At 40.2% G+C, this 20,922-nt stretch overlaps 1 protein-coding gene across 3 annotated transcripts in view; it reads right to left on the reverse strand.

The window, feature by feature from the left end:
• Positions 1-20,922, reverse strand: part of SLIT3 (slit guidance ligand 3) — a 465,259-nt gene that overhangs the window by 85,502 nt on the left and 358,835 nt on the right. For all 3 annotated transcript variants that reach the window (XM_019008182.2, XM_015642087.3, XM_015642086.3), the window contains 4 exons: positions 14,802-14,945; positions 12,223-12,366; positions 7,105-7,268; positions 4,781-4,913 (listed from right to left, as the gene is read on the reverse strand). In XM_019008182.2, coding sequence (XP_018863727.1) covers positions 4,781-4,913; positions 7,105-7,268; positions 12,223-12,366; positions 14,802-14,945 — 585 coding nt within the window. The remainder of the gene's footprint in view (positions 1-4,780; positions 4,914-7,104; positions 7,269-12,222; positions 12,367-14,801; positions 14,946-20,922) is intronic.

A 20,922-nucleotide genomic window follows, 5' to 3' on the forward strand; every position in this document is an offset into this window, starting at 1 on the left:
CTTCCACACACACCAACATTGCACATAAAAAATTTAAAAGTATGCATAAAAGATGACAGCTGCTCTTTTCCCAGCTTGTCTATTTTTGTACTGAAACCACTTGGATTGGAGGTGATATAACCAGCACAAGGTGCCAGAGCATCGTGTAACAATTTGAATCACTTGGAATCCTTTTTGTACTGAGATGTCTATTCAGTCATAAAGTCAAGCTCGCAGTGGCAATCTGTGCTAAGAGGAGAAACTGGAGAGAGAAATCAGTTCTCAGGCAGCAATTGAAAAGGCAGAAAACCTTGAAATATTCCACAGAGAATGTTACATTACAAAAATCAAGATACTTGGCAATTTTAGGTAGCTCTAAAATTAACTTACATCCCAAAGTTTTTAATGTCCATACACAGTATCCTAAAATTTTGAGTCAATTTTTATTTCCTAAAAATGGTGGTCTAAAAAAGAATTGGACTGTGAAAGATTAAACATCCACAAAACATGAATTTTAAGAGCTTCAATTTCAATTTCTTTAGAAGAAACAAAAATCAAATGTGGATCTAAGTTCAAATATGCATCTTGAGCTTTTGTAAACTTTGGCAGATTTGGACTCTGGGTTTTGCTGTACTTGTACATGAGACCACAATCTCCATGCCTGACACACAGAAACATGTCTGTGCTCGAGAGAAAGTTAAATTTTAGTCTCTGATAGTGCTAATGTCACCTTTCTGATACATACCCAAACTTTACCAGTCACTGAACACATTATTTGATAGTATTGAAATTATTTACTTTTTCTAAACTATCAGGTTTGAAATGCAGAATAATTCCTCTATTTCATCTGTAACCAAAATATCCTCTGTAGAACTGTCCCTTCTCTCAATGGGACAATCCTCCTCTGCAGAAAATGAGCAGGACCCTGTACACCTAATTGTTTCTCTTCTTTGTTATCAAAGGAAAATTCCCCGATGCCTGTGCTGGGGGTCATTGTGCAAAACAGTGGGAACTGCCAGACAAGCAAGAGCATTTGCATTCTCAAGCAGATAATTTTCATCAAATACCTCCCTCCAGAGTTTCCCTTTGATCAGCAGCAAGACAGGCAAAATGAAAAATGGTGCTAAACTGTTACAATATTCCACACCTATCAAAACTGCTTTGGGCATATTTGTAGCATGGATTAGCACGGCCCAGGAAGGAGCCACTGCTTTTAGTCACAAGTCAAAGGAAATCACAAGTGTCTTGGGAGCTGAAAAAAAAGGACTGGGATGGGTGGTAAATACCTCCTAGTAGATATGAAAACTGATGTGTCAAATACATGAACCTACCAGGCAGAACAAAAAACAGAAAAGGGAGAGAGAAGGTTTGTGAGGAGAGAAAGAGAAATGGCAAAAGTAATGCAAATATTAGCCTTCATTAATATAAATGGAAGGAGAAATAATCACTAACAATGATGTATGGGTGCAGGTTTTTCTAACAATCCCACCAGTGCTATCCTATAGCCCAGTGTCATGACAACATTTAGAGTTTAGAGATGACATGATTGGTACATATTTATTCTAAAACACACCACGCTCATTATGTTACAGCTTGTGCACACGCCGTCCACATAATTGCCTCCAATGTTTTTCCCCAGTGCAAAATGTTATTTGCTGTAGGTCCATAAAAGCAGCTGGATGCTGTCAGATAAGACTTTATTAGAAATAGACTATACTTTTGTGAATAAAAGGAAAAAATCTAGTGTTCACACACTTGAGGTAATACATAAAAGGAGAAAGAGCATGGGAAACTTAGTTCAAACAGATTTAGGAGGAAAAAAAATAGAAGAAAAGGAAAACCTAAAACACTAAGCAGCAGTGAGGCTGAGTTCCAAACTAGCTCATTGCATGAACATTTTACTTTAGAACATCTGGAGCAGAAAACTGGATATGTTCAAAAAACCCAAGGTTTCTCTTCGGGGCAAGCAAACAGTGGGAAAAAATGTAGGCAGTACGTAAATATACAGTGGAGGAACATACAGTGAAAGAATTTGCAAGAAACAACATATTTTCCTATTCCCAAGAAGCTACAAGAAAGTTTGCCCATGATGGTGGGGTTTTCTGAAGGAAAATAGAAATTTCTGTTTCTGGAAAGTAGAAATTTTTGCATCATCACTCCTCTAGAAAGCCAGGACACTTAATGATCTTTTCAACTCTGTTCTAGATGGCAGCCTTCCCTGCCAAGGTAATCCCTGCTCCCAAGGGTGGTACAAACCAAATACAGGGATGTCTCCTATCATTCCAAGCTCTAAATAGGAAGGAGTTAATGGTTTTCACATGTCTTGTCCATATATACATTGAAACAGAAACTCAGAATGAACACTGAGAGAAGCAAGGATAAAACTTTGCTGGGGATCTCTTTTGCTGAGTGTAGGTACAGTGAAATTTGACCCAGAAAGGGGAACATTTCCCCTATGTGCCTGTGCAAGAGATATGCTTATTTTTGCACAGTGCTATTAAATATCTGTTACAAGGCAAGGATTCCTGTTTTAAGACTATTTTAAGACCTCTTAGAGAATTTAAAGGAACATTTGAGAAGGCTACATTCAGCCACAAGAGAATGGCATAAGTAGATATGTGGAAGCTCTTTTTCCTAAGCCATGTTGCACAAAATCACTGCAGTTTAATAAAAAGCACTGCAACCAATGTGCCTGGCAGACAAATACATCAGCAAGGGAAGGTTGTAAATGTCAGACTGGTGCATTCATAAAAATTGCACTGAAATGCTCCAGTGCATCCTGTCCCTGCTCAGGCCTCCTGCAGGGAGGGAGCTGTGGGACACAGGGACAGGAGACTCTGCATGTCCTTGTCACCTCCTTGGCACCTGGGATTGTGGGCTTGGGAAACTGAACAAGGCAAGTCTTTTCACCATGTGCCCAGGAAGCTTTTGGGTTCCCTCTGCCAGGTTCCAGCTGTCCTCAAGACGAGGCAAGAGGCCGGGTTCCACATGAGATGCAGCTTACCACAGCAGCAATGGCAGTTCTCCAACACAGAACAATAAAAACGTGCAAATTCACACTGGTAACTTGTAACCTGCATGATACAGCAGGTTATGGCTTATATGTCTATCTCAATCTGGAAGCAGAAGCAAAGCAAGCAAGATTGATTATTTTTTATTTACTTATTTCATTCTTGTTACAGTTTCCACAAACACACGAAATTTTCATGCTTCAGTACCTGCAACCCATCCTTTGGTGTAGATACAAATAAGGAGCTCAGCTTATGTTGGTTGAGAGGAGAATGAGATCAGGATTGAGTTTTGAGACAGCTGGGACAGATTCAAAGGTTATATTTGCAGAATATGAAATATTCAGAGCCAGGCAGTCCATGGCTGTCTGTATTCTGCTGACACATTTCTGGATGGAAAGCAGAAAGCTGAACTAGAGCTTTACACAGCCAAGAGGCTCCTACTGAAGAAGACAGTCACGTAAACTCCTATGAACTCAAACTGCTCAGTTCCAGGCTATTGCTTCATTTGCCAAGAAATGGTTAAGAAATATAGCAGTTTTTAAGAATGTGAGATTAATTTTACTCTTTTTGTGAAAGCTATGTCATCAGGGTATCAGATAGTATCACTAAAACTCAATATGCAAAATTTAAACATAAAAATTCCTCAGTGTGGCAGTGGAAATCAAAGTAACATCTGTGATATCTTACTGCTGGCAAGTTACATTTGAATGAAATGAAACCTGAATAAAAGCAGAGCAGAGATGACCTTGCAGACTTCTTAACACTGATGGTAATATATAAAGGAATCCAGGCCAGGAATTGGCTTTTAATTCAATTCACTATTAAGCATGCCCTGGTCAGTGGTGTTCCAAGGATGTATTCATAAATGCAAAGTTTCCACGTTAAGTTATCCCAAGCACTTCCAGTACCCTCATTCACCAACAAAGCCCTTTATTTGTATACAGCACTGGTAAAAACAGTGTGAACACCTCATTCTCCCCCTGTGAAGGGAGTAAAAATAATAGTAGGTACTAGAAAGTAGCAGAACCAGATTTTAGTTTACTATAAAATTCATTGAACATACCAACGAACTCAACCAATTATTTTCACATAGAAATGTTGATGAGATTCTAACAAGTTTCAGCAATGACTCACCTGGGATAGATTTGAATAAGGGCCTAAAGGGGGAAAGCTCAGTATTTCTGCTGCCAACTGCTTAAGCCAAGCAGTTCCACCAGGATATTTTCTTTCCATGGAAAGAAAATCCACTATAAAGTCCTAGTGAGGCGTAGATGAAAAGACAACTAGAAAATGGTTCTCAACTAGGATGAATTTACTTTGCAATATAATCTAATTGTCTGTTATTTTAGCCATTTCATGAGGTTTGGAGAAAAGAATTCCTTGTTTCCACCACCAGCTTCCCTTCTTTCTTTTTTTAATCTCCTCAGAGGATAATTAGCTCACAGCTGCGTAACTCAGGAACATATTTTCATCATTTCTTCAAACTGCCTCTTGTGAGCTCGGGCTCTCACAGAAGCACTACAGGATTATTTGATGCTAACAAATGCATATGCATTTGTTCCTACACCCAAAATTAATGGCTACAAGGACGGATAAACCCTGTTCCCATTACAAAGCGATTTATTCAGTCAAGGGACAAATAAGAATAAGAATGATGGTCAGAACATACGGGAAGCACCAAAGCACAGATGACTAAAGTCAAAGGCAAACCCCCCACGGACCCACAAAGCCTCACTAGGATGCAGTTTGATGAACTTCTCGAGGGAGGGGATAGGTAAAAGGTAACTTACAGCTCAGTCACGTCCTTGGGAATTCCCTTGGGCAGCATCCGCAGCCCTTTGTTGCTGCAGCGAACCACGGAGTCCACACAGGTACACTGGGAAGGACAAGGAGGGGAAAGCAAGCAGCTGCTCTCATCATTACCTGCACAGGGAGAGAAGCAGAGTGGAAGGAAATCAACATTGCAGCCCAAGGCACCCCCTCTGAAGATAACTGGTGACAAGGGAGGGGCACCCTGAATCCAGGGGAACCATCACAGCATTTTAAACTAGAGCCAATGCTTTGGATCACCCTGCCTTCATACAACTTTTTTAGGCAAAATGAACAGTTCATAAACTGAATAGAAATATTTTTAAATACTTTTTTTTTTTCCCTAAGAAGAATAAACTTTGCAATTCTGCAAATTAGAGTGCAATCCAATGTATGAATCCCAAATCCTCCTACCACCCATAACATGCCAGCTGAAATGGAGAACCTGACCAGCACATTACCCTTAAATTCATCTAGACAGATGATATTCACTACCTACTCTCCCTTTGGAAGATGTTTTTAAAATTCATCATTTAGGTGTTTATTTTTTACTTTTCAAAGTCAGCCTGGCACTTTGTTTATGGTCTGAATTGTAAAGCCTCATTGTTTTTAACAACGATAACCAGGCAAACAACAAACTGAAGCAGCACACTTCCAACTGCTGCCAATCCATCTGTGCACACATAAAAATATCAACTTTCACCAAAAATGGTTTCAAAGGTCCATAAACAGCAGATTAAATCTTGTAATTGAAGAACAATAGGGTTTCTGCAGTAGAAACCAACGCTTTGAAGCTAAGAACATTAAAGCATGGATTTTCCCCAAAAGCAACAGGCTTTGCAAAACATAAGGCACATGCCTGCCGCAGGATCACGATGAATGTGGAAGGAAACACTTAGTGGCACATTCTGGGGATGACAGGGAGGGAAGCACACAACTGTGTGTGAGCACAGGCAGCCCGAGCTGCCCGGCACCGAGACCCAGCGCTCCCAGCCTGCCGTCACTATGCGCCGCCTGCTCTGTTCATTTAACTGATGCAAGGTCTAATTGAGACAGATCTGGTTCTTTCTTCTCTCTGCTGGAGGCACCCATGAGCATTGAGATGAAAGAAAAAGCCTGGAAGTCCTGGTACAAGATAACAGAATTACCCCTAACTGCACGGGTAGGAATCATTTGCATTCGCAGGGTTCCGAGGCACCACCAGGCTACAGAAGAACAGAGAAGATTTTTTTTATTTTCTTCCCCACTGAGTTTAATGACTGGAAACAAAATTCAAAGTCCTTCATAAACCTGGAGAAAGAGCATGTTTTTTCAGCATATTTAATTTTCCCCTGTGTTCTGAGTTTCACACCCTGCCACCACCTACTTTCCATTTGCCTCGACTCCAAGTTACTGCCTGACAGAGAAAGCTCCCAACTGTGGAATGACATTTTGTGCACCAGGATTCTTCTTTTCTCCCAAGTGTGGAATGTCAATCTGTAGACCAGGATTTTGGTTGATTTTGGGGCTTTTTTCTCTCAAATTAAAAGTGAATTATTCTTTTATGACTAAACTTGGGTCTCTTGAGCTCTGAGCTCAAGAACCTGGGCCTGTTGCCAGATTGCTTGACTAGGACAGGAATTAATTTTTACTCTAAGCAGGGAAATTCTATCACTCTTACTGCCTCTTTAGAGGTATATGGTCTCTACAGATATAGGCTGCTCCTTCAGCCTATCTGCTCTTAATAAGCTGCAAGCCAAATTAGCAGGGCTCTCATCAAGCAATTTTCTCCTTACTAGTTTCTCTAATGTCTGCTTGATCAGAAGACAAAAACTAGCTGAAGAATGAAAGAAATGTATTTTCTTTTAAACCCACATAGCCCAAACAAAGCATGAAGCATCACTGAGTCATTTTAAATAATGTCCAAGGTTTGTTTTTTTTTATTTCCCTGTATTCACCTTTTACTGGTGGCCCTGAACAGTATCCAAATCTAAAAGACTTTCCAAGCAAGCACGAGTCCCACTGGTTCCAGAGTGTTAACTAAGAGTAAGGAAGGCCTAGGATAACACCAGGATTAGACAAAAGACAGCATTTGCCTATAATAAATTAATTCTTACATTTAGGTGTAGATAGCAGAAATTCAGAAACTGGAAATCAGTAATAAAAATAAATCACTGGTAGAGAACAATGATGTTCAGCCCCAGGTGGCTGCCTTTTCCATCACTAAAGAAAAATGTTTACTATGCAGCACTGCTTGGTAGGAAGGGACCTTCTTACAGAGGTGCCAACATTACCACAAGTGCCAAATCAAACTGGATTTTCTTACCATCACAGGTGAAGTCCTGGACATCTACATCTTGGATTGGAATATCCTTTAGGAAAAAGGGTTTCAAGCAGCGTGGATTTCCACTGACAATTCTCTTCTTCCTCAGCCACTTCCCCAGCCAGGCCAAATGGCAGTTACAATTAAAGGAGTTAGCCAGCAAATTACTGAAAGGGAACAAAACATGATTCCATTAGACATGAACATACAGAAATACTGAAATAACTACAGGAAGATGAGGGGCTCCAAGTCCAGGCTCTTTCTTGTGTTCTGTTCATGTGAGATCCCTCCTCCATCCTGCTGATCAGGGAAGCTCTGTGCAGGTTTTATATTAGGGCTGGGATTGCAATTAAAATATATATAGACATATGTTTATAAACCAAAGTGCTTAAAATTATTATTTAAACATACTTACATCACTACCAAGGCTGGATTTATTGTGGAATTCAACCCAAGCTACAGCTCACACACAAGTATACACTCACCTCACAAACTGCACCCACGTGTGCATGATGTTCAACATGATCATGTACCTGCCCCAGCACTCTCACACCCTCCCTTTGCCTCTGTCCCAGCCCACACAAACCAGAGCCAGGGGACAGCCACTGGAAAGCTGAATTTGGGCCTCTGTCCCAGCCCACACAAACCAGAGCCAGGGGGCAGCCACTGGAAAGCTGAATTTGGGCTTCCTACTCAACCAGCAAGGACAGTCCTATGTATGTACATACATACATATATACAGCAGCACTGTCATCTTGAGCCACTTATGAAGTTTTCTCAGGTCTGGATATCTGTAGTGAAAAGCATCTGCCCTGCTGCCTTGTGAACTTTGTGGGGTCTGCTTCAAATCTTGCTCCAGCTCCTGGAATATCTTCCATCCAGAGCTGCAGCCTGCAGCCCCCAAAGCAATCACCTGACACCTCCACCAGAGGGATGGAGCCTTAACACAGCCTGGCTTAGCAGCTCTTTCCTAACTCAACTTCAGATGAAGGAAAGAGGCTGAGATCCCTGGTAAAAAGGGAGAGCTGACTATGCTATGTACAGAGACAGCCTCGGTCTGAGGTTGCCTCATGGAAGAAGAATGAGCTCTCAGGGCCTGTGTATGGAAAATGAAGTAGCTACACTAATATTGATGGCATTTTCACATCATGTATGAATGTGTCCTAGAGTTAATATTTTGGCAGCACAGAAAGAAAGATGATAATGAAATTTCTTTAAATCATAGTGCATCTTTTAAGACAAGAAATTTGAAGGCAAGAAACAGGCACTTCAAGTGCAGGTGTAGTAGCTGAAGTAGCTTGTAAGTCATCTTTGCAAGATGTTTTCACAAACCTAAACACGCAGTCAAAATCACATCAGAACTTCAGCCAAACAATTCCTTCAGGAAACAATAGTACTGAAGACACAAACATGTGGCACAATTGAGGTGTGGCAGTTAGAAAGCAAACCCAAAGCAACTCCTAAATTCTCTAGGTTCTAGGCCAACATCACAGTATCATTTACAGCTGCTCTCAGCACTGCAGCACTTCAACCTCTGCTCTGCCCTGGAGCTCTGGGGTTAATCCCACGTGGATCTAACACAGGCTTATGGACACTGTGGAGAAAGGAGAACTGGGGGGGGCAGAAAACTCAACATAATGTTATAAAAATACTTCACCTGTTTCACACTAAGATTCAAATGCTGCAGAAAGGTGAGAAAACCAACAGGTTACACAAGAGCTTTCAGGCAGAAGGTGCAAAAAAGCACTGAAAGCAATACTCTAATTCTAGCTGCTTTCCTTTTGAATTGTTTTCCACTTTCTTTAATCCATAATGGGACCACATGTAGGATGCTTTGTGTATTTTCCACACTGATACACTTTGGCATGAGCAGAGTGCCTAAACCAAATGTCTGAAGCGCCGATGCTGGGTGTGCCAGTGCTTCAAAGGCCATTTGTTCCATTGATGGAAGAGAGTGAGATCATATTCACAGAACTACTTGCATGACACAAATCCTCAGAATTTAATAACCTACAGTTGGAAACAAACAGCAGGTGTGCATAATCTGGTTTCTGGAAAACCAGCAGCTCTGAGAGTAAAGGACATTTTGCACATTTAGAGAGTATCTTACCAAGATATATCAAAAACTTTCACAAACATTCAATCCACAAAATGCTCCATATCAAAAAATAGTAATTATTCCTGTCTAGAGAGGAAAGATTGTTTTGACTTAATGTGCTATTGCTCACTAGCTGAGCAGCAGTAACTATCCACAAAACCTCCTTTTCTTCTTGGCAAATACAGGTTAACATACGATGTAACATGTTTGGAATCTTCAGTTTAGAAATTAGATTATGCTTTTTCTCAGGAAGTAAGAAAGAAATAGATTGTTACAGATAAAATTAACAAATTAAACATTGTCCCACTTAGAAATTCAAATCACTACAGGCAAAAAAGGGACAAATTTATCTTGTCAGCAATTCCTTCTGCCATGTCCTTCTGCCACTTTAGCAACATCTACATTTTATCTTTGTCCAGCTGCAGAGCAGGGATTTTTAGCTTTAATGCAGTATGAAGTTCACAAATGTCCCTACATACACGCTCTTTCCCTGGCAAGACTGTGATGCAACTTTTGATAGAAATGTAAGATGAAGTCTCTCCTTAAAGTATCACATGGATAAAGAGATTTCCTACTTGACTTGAAATGGAATTGAAAGTCTGGAAAGGCTATTTATATGCAAAAGCTTTACTGAGGAAACTGACTATTCAAGTGGAGTTCTCAAATCAGAAACAGTAATGTTGGGCAGAAAAATTGATGTGAAAACTCATCATTAATAATCAGATATTACAAACAATAGTGATTTACCCACTCAGACAGAAATACAGCAATCAGACTTTTAGCAGAGATTTTGTACTAACATTAAATTCAGAAGTGTTTACTCAAGGACATAGACATATTTGAAAAATCAAGGGGAAACAGAAGTCTTGAGGAATGAAATATGCATATCCTACTACAAGTGCCTCTTCAAAATTGCAAAGAATATTAACTATTTAAATGGATTCTAGTGACCTGTTAGAAAAACATGCTGGAACACCTCTGGATGTTTTTGAAATTAGGTTGAGAATATATTCTGGAATTTGGGTTAAGTTTATACAAGAATAGTTGTATGCCATTCTGGCATTAGCTTCATGCAGTTATTTTAATAATAATCCATAGAAAAGCAGTTCTGCTTGCAAATATCTTCCCTTCACTGTGTAAGGACTAAAAGACACGACTGAATTCTCTGTGTGAAGAAGTGCAAGTGCACTTCAAACTAAGATGCTACAGTGCCTAGTTTGACCAATAACAAAATAAAAATTGCTATCTTTTTCCATAAAATAGGTGTTCTTCCTCTATTGAAAATCATTAGATAGGGTATTATTTTCAGAGTTGTCCATGTTTTCAGAATATCAACGAGACTGACTCACAAAGGGTAAGAGCAAAAGGAGCAATGTTCTTTAGTGCTGTAAATATGCCAATATAAAAATGGAAATGGAACTCTGCATGAATTTTTTGCCTCCCATTGATAGATGCAAAAGCAAGGCATTCCAATTCCCAAACAGCTCCCAAAGTGTGGGCTGAACAGGGAAAGCAGTCACACCAGCTAATTTCAGTGGTGGTGTCATCCAATAAATCCACATACAATGGAGCACTGCCGGGAAATGAACAAAGCTGAATTCTATATTTATATGTCAAAAATCACCATGGCCTCAACCCAAGGTCTAAAGAAGTCAAAACCACACCTTTTCTGTCTGTAGATCAAACACAGAATGAAAATGTGTCAAAGAACAAACTCTTCCACCAAGACACAGCGAGGAACCAGCAGGATTATAAATCAGTGCCAAAGCAATGCATTCTAATTAGCAGCAGCTTTAATTGCTCTCGCTAGAAAGTGCAACAATCTTTTCCCACAGATGAGGAAAGAAAATGGGCTATTTTCTAACAAAATATGACAAAGACAATTCTATGAAAGCAAGGTAGGGGTTTCACAGATTGATTCAGAGAATCCCTGTACAGTGGGAGCCACAGAGGGAAGCACAGGGACAACTGAGAGGAGCAGGCAGGCACTGCCTGCAGCACAATGACAACAAGCTTTCAGCAAGTGCCACTTGCTTTGACCAGTCAATAAAAATAATCTGCTTGTGTTTCTCTCTATGTCCATCAAATTCAAGGAGACTCTTGGGACTACACAATGTAAAAGGAAAGAAACTTCTGTGTTCCTTATGCTGCACGGAGTAAATGCCAAAATGAGAACTGATTTGCTGGAGAAAGTTGCCACAGCAAAGGGGAAGTGTGAGCAACAAAACAGCTGAGGTTGAACACTTATTTCTTTACCCAAACATGAGGGAGAATATTTTCCAATCCTGAAATGCAATCTGGAGTTTATTTTGACATTTTGACTGGACAATATTTTCATGACAGACAACACCAGGGTCCCCTCTCACAGCTGGAAACAGAAGGCAGACTTTCTTTCCATATTTATCAGTCTGTACTTTATTAAAATGGACACACCAAAAAAAAGCATTTAAAAGTATTTAAGAAGAATTGGAAATATTTCAAAGAATGACTGAGAAGTGCAAGAGAATTAAAATAAAGCTTAGGTTGGGATTTTCACATTCACATTCCACACTTGACTATTTGGTCTTCTTCAGATGCTCTGAAAATCTAAGAATTATCTAGTAGACTTCTGATGTTTAACTAATTTAACTGAAATCCAGAAAGCTGTTCTTACAAAATCAGACTCTACAGACACTGAAGCAGCTTCAGGAAGCTGAGTGTGTGATAAGCTACACCCTTTGAATCTGCAGAAATGGTTTTATGTGACCTTCCCCTGCATGTTGCACTGGGCTATGACACAGCAAAACACAGTCACCCTGCCTGAGGCAGGCAACCTCAAAGTGTTTTAAGCCATTCCAGGTGAAACTATTCCATTTTTTTTTTAAATCACACCTTGTATCCTCCAAACCTGTGTTTTCAGTAGGATGGAGTTTTCTCTCCCTACACAAGGTTTTCCATATAAACTGAAACATTGTCTTTTTCTAAAGGAAAGCACAGAAGAACAGCACCTTGACATGTTCATGCATAAAAAAAAAATAACTTACATTGTAGACAAAGAGACCAGAGTGCTGAAGGCTCCAGGGGTGATGGTGCTGATGTGATTGTCATACAGAGAAAGGAGCCTCACTGAGCTCAGGCCAGCAAAGGTGTCGTTGTTTATACAACTGATGGAGTTGCTCCTCAGCATCCTACAAGGATTAAAACAGGGAATTAGGAATGACTGGGAGGGGGTAGAATTTCAGGATGAGAGGTGCTTTACCAAGGGCATCAAGAGATGCTTTGGAAAACATTCTGGTTTTATTGATTGCTGAAGAAGAATGCAGGCAGAGAAGGGTTAGGTTCATGTAAACATGGTCTCATGAATTTAAAATGCATCTCTTCCACTCAACATTAGAGGCTGATGGCAGATGCACTTCTGAAAGCAATATGCAAATAAAATTATTACTAGTGACAAACTTGAAATAAAAACAAAAGGGTCAGTTTAATAAATATCTGAGAGTAAGCTGAGATGGATTTCAGAGATCAATTGAGAAAGACTGCCAGAAGTGTGTGACAGTAACAATACTGGCTGCATTACTTCTGCTCATGTCCTGGATGTTTTTTGTAATCCACACTGCAAAAGTATGGAAGGAAACAGTATCCTCATCAAAAATCAAGGAATATCTTAGGAAAGATTTCCAGACCTGGCACAGGCTCTGGAATGTCATTATCATCATTAATTATGAAGACAAAACCCAGTAATCATTCTATAAAATGGTCTTTGCTTGGCATTTGTACCAGATGAATCAGTGCTGTGTTTTGAAAGATACATCTCTCTGAGTTGTTATGGTAACAATGAACTCGACAATAAAGACCAATTAATCTGAAAGACTGGAGTATCTTGTTTCACTTCATTGCAAAAAAGGCTCATGTGTATTTGTTACACTGCATGCCAATCAATATCTGGGTCTGTAAACATCACTGCACTGTTGTGATATTCCTACTTAGGTGAAAAATTATTCAGTAATTAAAGCACACTACCAAAGATCCACAAAAAGCAGGCAGCGTGCTGTGGTTGCAATGAATTGATCCTCCAAAGTGAGGAGGGTTAACTCCTGGGTACCAAATCCATGCAGTGAACAGTGGTAATTCAGACCCCCTTAGGAGTTTGAATTTAAATCTCAGATTGGTATCTGCCAGCTGGGCATTGACATTCTACTTCAATAGCTACCTGAAAATCACTAGAGAGAGTCTGGGTATGGCTGGGAAAACATTCCCAGTGTCATCACAGACAATCCATGTTTGAGGCTGAACGCTGCGCTGCTTTTGCATCACTGGCCTCTGTGCAGTTACCACGGTCTCTGTAATTTTGGGATTGCAGCTGGGGTGAAACTGTGCCAGGAAAGACCCACAGAGACACAGCTTTGCCAGGTCAAGAGCACAAGCTCTAAAATGACCAGGTAGTGAATGAGAGAATAAGGCCCTTAGTGGCTCAGCAGCAGTAGGAAACATTTCTGTGCCCTGTACGGACGTATCAGGCAGAACTGAAAGATGGGATGGATGAATTTGAATGTCAATATATCCTGCACAGTGATTTATTGCGTTGCAGGAACATACAGTCTTTTAAAAGCTGGACCATGACCCTGACAAATGCATCCCCTTTGCAAAGATTACTATTTTAATGCTGAAAGAAAGTCAATTAATGGATGGCAATATATGTCCCTCAAGCCAAACCCTTTGGTTTCATATCATGGCTCACCACGCACTGTGTGCCCTTCCTGAAAGAAAACTTAGACTCCCAAATCCTCATATCATGCTGTGTATATTTAGACTGCTTTATCAGCTGGGGGAAATGTAGGTCAGGTCAGCAGGATAGTTTGAATGTTAAGCATCTTTTTATTAAAAAATGCTGAATTTTGTTTAGGAGCACTGCCACAGGCTGCTTTACAGTATAAAAATTAATTTAATATCTATGGGCAGTATTTTCAAATCCCTTAGTAAAGTGCATACATTAAATTAAAGAACAGATGGCTGCAACCACAAAAAAATTTAATGGAACAGCAAAAGTTCCATATTTGTCATTACAGAACAAAGTCCTTGAAATGAAACTTGAATTTCTTTTTACACTTGAGTAAGGACTGAACTTATTGTATCATGATACCTTGCAACATAAGTAGGTTTTTTTTGCTAATGAATAAATTGTAGATTTTAATTGTATTTTGATTCTTAAAGCCTATTTCTTGACAACCCCACCTAGTCAAGTGCTTTCTTTCTACAGCTCCAATTTGGATGGAGGAACAGTGGGAGGATGGACAAAGAGCAAACATATTTCTACAGGTCTTGCTTCCACAGGAAATAACAAAATAGTAGAAGCATTAAATGATTGGAAGTGCACAAATTTGACACATGACAGGTTCTCCATCATATTAGTCCTGTGAAAATCTCTCAATTTTACAGAAATAGCACATAAATCTCAAACCTGCCCAGGACTAGAGATGTACTGGAACCCTCATGAGCACTCTACAAGGCCCAGCAGTAGCACTGGCTGTCCAATAACAGATATTTCAGCAGAGAAATAGGTTCAGGCTGAATCTGAGCACTCCCCCCTGCTCAGAGAGGAACAAAGGCAGGGCTTTGCACTTACAGGGTCTTCAGCCCCGTGAGGCCCCTGAACATCCGTCCGTGCACGGATTCCAGCTGGTTCTCTGTCAGGATCAGCTCCTGCACTCCTGCAGCTCCGTCAAACGCGCCTTCTCGGATCTCCTTGATCTTATTGTTGCTTAGATTTCTGGAAGGACACAACCAGTCTCAGTAAGAAAATCAGTAGTGTTTTACTCCAAAAATCACACTGGAGGAAGGAGGATAAGAAGAATATGTTCTTTTTAGTGGTTATCTAGAGAGACATTCAGCAAGGAGAGCATCCAGAAATTCAAAGGTATTCCTACTGCTCTTACAGATAGTTCCCTTGCACTCATCAAAGCCACAATTACTTCAGCTGTATCAAGATAAATTAAATTAATGCAATTACCAGCTTTTAACACCTCATACAGTTCTTTCTTATCTATGTCTCAGGAAACAATAAGTGGAAGTTTCCAGCATCTGATTCATGCCCATGAAGTTATGGACAATGCTTGGGTCTGAGGGCAAGAGTCAGTTAATGTTACTGCCATTGAAATGGTGCCACAAATTGAAATATGGACCACTTTTATTCACTGTACCATGTATCTGATACCAACTTCAGTACATGCACTTCAAGAAAAAACCACCACTCAAAAGGAAACAAGTATCTCTTGTCAATTCACAGCCACTCCAATACACAGCATTATTTTCTAAATATTTACTCTGCCTGTACAGTCTCAAGATGTTTGCTTATAGATCAATATTAGAAAACTTTGATCTACAAAGTCGAATGAAGTTCTCCTGAAATGCAAAATTAATCTTTTGAATATTTCATATTTGTGAAAACCCGAGTGAACAGACAATTTCTGAAGGATAAAAGTTCCATCAGAGATGCATAAAAATAAATGACATTTAATTATTTAAAACATTTATATAGAAGGCCTTAAGCACATTAAAACTTTGAGCCTGACTCCTTCAAGTATCTCCCATGATGTCCTGTATAGATTATGATGAATAATTCTATTTGTTGAGGTTTATGACAGGAAATAATGTTCTTTGTTTTACTATCTACAACAAAAAGGAGAAAGTACAAGATACGTTCTCGCTCCCAAGAAGATGCTAAATTCCAACACCATTACTCATGCAGAATATCACATTATTCCAGAAATGATCCCAGTACAGACACAGCATGAGTAATAGTTTCAAAATCCAATTCCAGGTGATATAAAACAAATGACAAGGTATCAGATTAGCACCTGGGCTACTCTGCTCAGAAGAGCTGGCAATCTTACTGGGATAAAAGTTGACAGAAGACATGGAAAGAGGACAGCTTGGCCTCAGATAGAAATAATGTGGGTCTTGCTCTTTTCAGAAGTCATCACTTAATAAAGTAAAAAAAAAAAAAAAGAGCCTTGGAAATATGTTTCATGTGGGAAACTGGAGTACACTGGTTTATGTCTGCTGAACAACTGTCAGAGAGTGGGCCCTACAGCATGTGGCCCATCACCTCTTGTGCTTTCTTGTGATCAGAAAGAATAGGAGCACGCCAGCAATCAGCCAAAAATAACATAAAAACATATAGAAATACTTACACGCAGATTTCTCTTTCCAGAAGTTTAGTGCTTTGTGCTAACGCTCACATGAAGAGTTTATGTTCAGTGTCAAAGCAAGTCAAGGGAGGATATTCTGACATATGCTTTTAATTTTGGGGCTCAGCTATTTCTCTAGTGGAAATGTTTATAGCTCAGCATCTCTTCTGAATGCTGGCATAAATAAATGCTCCCAAAGATGCCCCTCTGGTAAAGATCATGCCATGATGAATATTTGCCCAGAAAATAATTAAGTAGGTGTTTGTGGTGGGAAGGGAGGTGAGTTACTATAATAGACAAAGACTTTACAGATTGCAAACCGACCTACATTTGTAGTTATAAAGTTTTATTAGTTACTTTTTACCATATAAAAGATATTTAAGTACATGTATTAAAGCATGGGGGCAATTTTAACTGCCTAGTAGATACTGAAAGTAAAAAAGAACAAATAGTGGAGACAAAAGCTGGCCATGATCTGCAAAGGACTTGGCACCTTTATACAGTGCAAATATCTGAATTTTAATTGCTGCCAAAGGACTTCAGCAGATAGACAACTCCGCTCATTCGAGTTAATAATGCCTGATCTTTTCAGCAACACAAAATTATCCATAAATATGCCAGCAGTCTCAGAAGAAGCCAATTATAAATACCTTTCCCATGCAAAGATTTGAAAATCCAAGATTATGTTTAAATCAAAGTTGCAAGGCAGAGAAAAGAGAAGCTCTGCAACAACAAATAGGTAAAGATGTTACAGCCCTGCATTCCTGCCTGGAGTATTGTCAAAGCACATGTTCTGCCAACCTGGATTTTGTTATTTGTCTTCCTGAATCAGAGTTTCACATATCAGAATGCAACAAAAAAAAGTAGTAGGTGACAATATTCAGTCACAAAAAAAGTTTCCTCCTAAAGTCTGAACAGCTAGAATAATAAATATGAGAAAATACATACTTTTCAGTCTAGAGTTACCAGAAAAAAAAAAATCAGCTGGTATAGAACTTAAAAAATGAAAGCACTGAAACCTTTTGTCTGGTCTGCAATTCAGAGACCTCTAACATCCTTCCCAGCATTAAAGATTCTTTTATATGTGATCATCACACTTGACAAGGAAATTTTTATCAGAAAAAACCTACTGACAGTTTATAGCAAACTGCCACTACAGAGAAGCCTCATCCTCTTGCATCACTGGGTTTGTACCAGGAGCTCTTCTTGAAATACTGAAAGACAGTGGAAAAGAAATGGAATTTTGAGATTCCTGTGCCCTCTGGCAGGACCCAAATGGGAGCCAGCCTGACCTCAGCCTGGTACTCCTGAAGGCCTATTCCATGGGGACTTCTTGATTTACCCTGCTGATAACATTTAATCCTATTTCCAGACTTTTATTTTGGGCAAGAGGTCAAAATAAATTTTGAGAAAGCCCGGGTGTGCTTTATGGGGGTGCTGTGAATAGGAAATGAAGAGCTCAAGAAGCTATCAAGGTGACATTGTTCACACAGCTCACTCCTCAGTCGCATTTTATTTACTTTATAGCTGAAGTTTATAATAATATTATTTCTGTTGATCTCATAAATTCAACACAGAGCAAGTTGGAATCTATTCAGACTTAACAGAAGCATTCACCCTGCTGTACCTGCTGGGTCAATGTCAGCATTCCAGCTCCCCAGTGCTGAGTTACTGATACACCTTCCCATCTGGAAAACCCCTGAGCCCAGCCAGCCACAAGGGATCTGCTTGATCTCACCTCCAACCCTGCAGTTTTATCATAAAAACAGCCTGTTCTGAGTGGGATTTCCCTGGAATATTTCTCTCTGCTGGAGATGTGTTTGGAATCTTTAAGCACAAGTGAGAAGCCCAGTGCTGCTGCATTCCTTGGAGAGGGTTTTACAGCCTTTCCCAACAGTCTGGCTGGGTCTGATGGTGTGAGCTGTTTCCAGGAGCTGCACACCACTGAAAGTCTTAAATACTACAGCCAGACAGTGAATTGTACCCAGTGACACCCCTACACTCATCCAGCAGAGCAGACTGATGGCCTCGCTGTAAAAAACACAATGAGCCCAAATGCCACCAAGCACAACAGGATTTCCAGAAAATAAAGTCTGTTTCTGTATAACAAGTGACAGATGACTGCAACCTCATTTGCCATGGCAAAATTCATGCTTAGGGGAAGGAACAACAGCTGTTTCCAAGGGCACAAACTACTTCTGCCTCCCCAAGAAACTTGATATCCTGGTTTTGAAACCGACTTCTAGTCTGCAAACTTTATCATGATTCAATTTTATTTCACATGTAAAATGTTCAAATCCTGGTCTGACACTCCATACAGCTCAATCTAGCAGAAATACTTACAGCCAAATTAAGCCTCCAAAGGCAATTACACGCTGGAGGTGGATTGGCAATGCCAGCTATTGGCAAGACAGCCTGACATTTCTAATAATAAAGACCATATTATATGTTCACTTTGTAACTTTGGCAAGACTTAACTGAATGAACTGTTAGATGACCCTTTCAGGTTTTGAGGTAAATATTTTTTATTACTCTTGTTCTCAAGAGAAGAGGTCAGTCCCCCTTCTCCCCAGCAGTGCATGAAGTATGACAGTTCACCTTTCAGTTTTGAATGTGAGCTCACTGCTGATTTTTTCCCTGCAGAAACAGCTGCTGGGACCTCAGTGGGAATGGCCACTGATTTCCTGTTGGCACAGGGGAGTGGGCAAGATCTAGAGATGGAACCTGGGGGCTGCAGCCTCTGCCTGTGGGTCAGTATCCCATTTCAGCAAGCAAGGGTGTCCCTGTGCTCCCTCTGAGTCAGATACCTGGGGGTTTTGGACACTGAATCATGGCCAGGAGACCCCTCCAGGCTCCCACTGCCACAGGAGTCCCCAGGCACTTGAAGGTTTTTTCTCTAATTAACACCTTGAGGTATTGCCAGGGAGTGGTGGGTTCCCAGCGTTGCCTCATGCTGAATTTGCTAGTTGCTGCAAGAGAATTGCTCCCTTCCACAAAAGTCAAAACTTCACCCCTGTGAATGGGGATATCTCCCCTCTCCCTACCATGAGACCTTGATGTGCTGAGTGAGAAGATCTCCTGCTGGAAACATCACTCCCTGTGAAAGGCAGAAGCTTCCAGCTCCCCTGGCTGGAGGGCAGCAGGTCCTGGAGCCTTTCTATATCCTGGGGATAGGATACCCCCAGAAGTCCTGGAGCTGCTCCTGCTCTTAAAGAGCCCAGAAATGCAGCCCTGTATTTCTCCTGCGCTTGAGGCAGATTCAAAGTGCTCTTTGCTAACCACTGCAAAATATCAGCAACACAGCCTTTGGAGCCTGAAGTCAGTGGGATAGGACTTCAGCCTTCAGAGACTTCAGCTCTCCCTTCACACCTGCAAGATCAGGTGAGACAATGTGGTATGAACACAGTGAAAGCAAAACAGAGATCACTGGAGAACCCAGTAAATTACTTCTGGACTGGATTAGACATGTCTAGAAGAGTCTACACCAATCTTTTTATTCTACTGTAAAAAGCATTAAACATAAAGATGATTAAAATTTAGGTCATGAAAATAGCATTATGTACATGGGATTTTGCAGCTAATTATTGAAGTTGATTATTTTTTTTTAAAGCACATACAGATATGTTAACCTTTTAAAAACCAGCAGGGTAATCTTAGCAATTTAATTACTAAGTAAAATGTGGCATCACATTGCATTATGTATCTCTGACCTTTAAATTTCTGTATCAAGAATTCAATTTTGTTTTGCATTAAAATGTATTAAATCCTAGGCTGACACATGATACAGTAAGGTTCAGCTTAGGAGGACTATTTACAGACAAATTACACCACAACAGCTAATTACATATTAGAGGTGGGGTTGGTGCTACCACCTTTTGTGAAGGTGGTCTGACACTTCCCTTTTTTTCCCATCATTTTGTCTCCCTCTGGAATTCTGCTGGAGCTTTACCAGCCACAGCAGAACCACGGTTCTCTGAAACAAAGTTTCTTTCCAAAGTTCCTTAGCATGGATCTATCACTAGTCCCAAAGCAACGTGAAAGACAACCAGAGGACAAGCATTCAAATATCCTTCAGATAGACATATTACAGATATTCAGATTCATTTGGGGGAAAAAAGTGTATTTCAGAGGAAAAATAAAGAAAAAAATTTATATGATTTAGGCTAATGCCCTGCCACTGCAAAGCTCAGAGCTGTTTTCTTCTGCCCAGGAAGCAATTCAATTTCCAGACAGATTCCTCCACCTGCTGTTTGCCTTTAACACTTAAACAGACAAGGAATATATGATGAGACAGAGTCAATACTGTCAATCAAATAATAGTTAGGTTTCCTGTCGCTTATACACACTAAAAAATGTGGATTTGACCAATGTTCTTCCTCTCTGATTTAACAGCAGCAGCAATCCCATCTCTGGCATCCCCCCACATTCCCCTTCTTGCATGGTGGAGAGGGACCTTTCATGAGCAGAAGGATTTGGCCTTGTAAAGGCCAAGTAAGAACTTGGAAGGAAAGGGTTGTTTGTTTGCTTGTTTCTTCCTGGCAACCCCTTCTTTTCACA

Source organism: Parus major, chromosome 13 (assembly GCF_001522545.3).
Source record: "Parus major isolate Abel chromosome 13, Parus_major1.1, whole genome shotgun sequence".
In the NCBI taxonomy this organism is placed as follows: Eukaryota; Metazoa; Chordata; class Aves; order Passeriformes; family Paridae; genus Parus; species Parus major.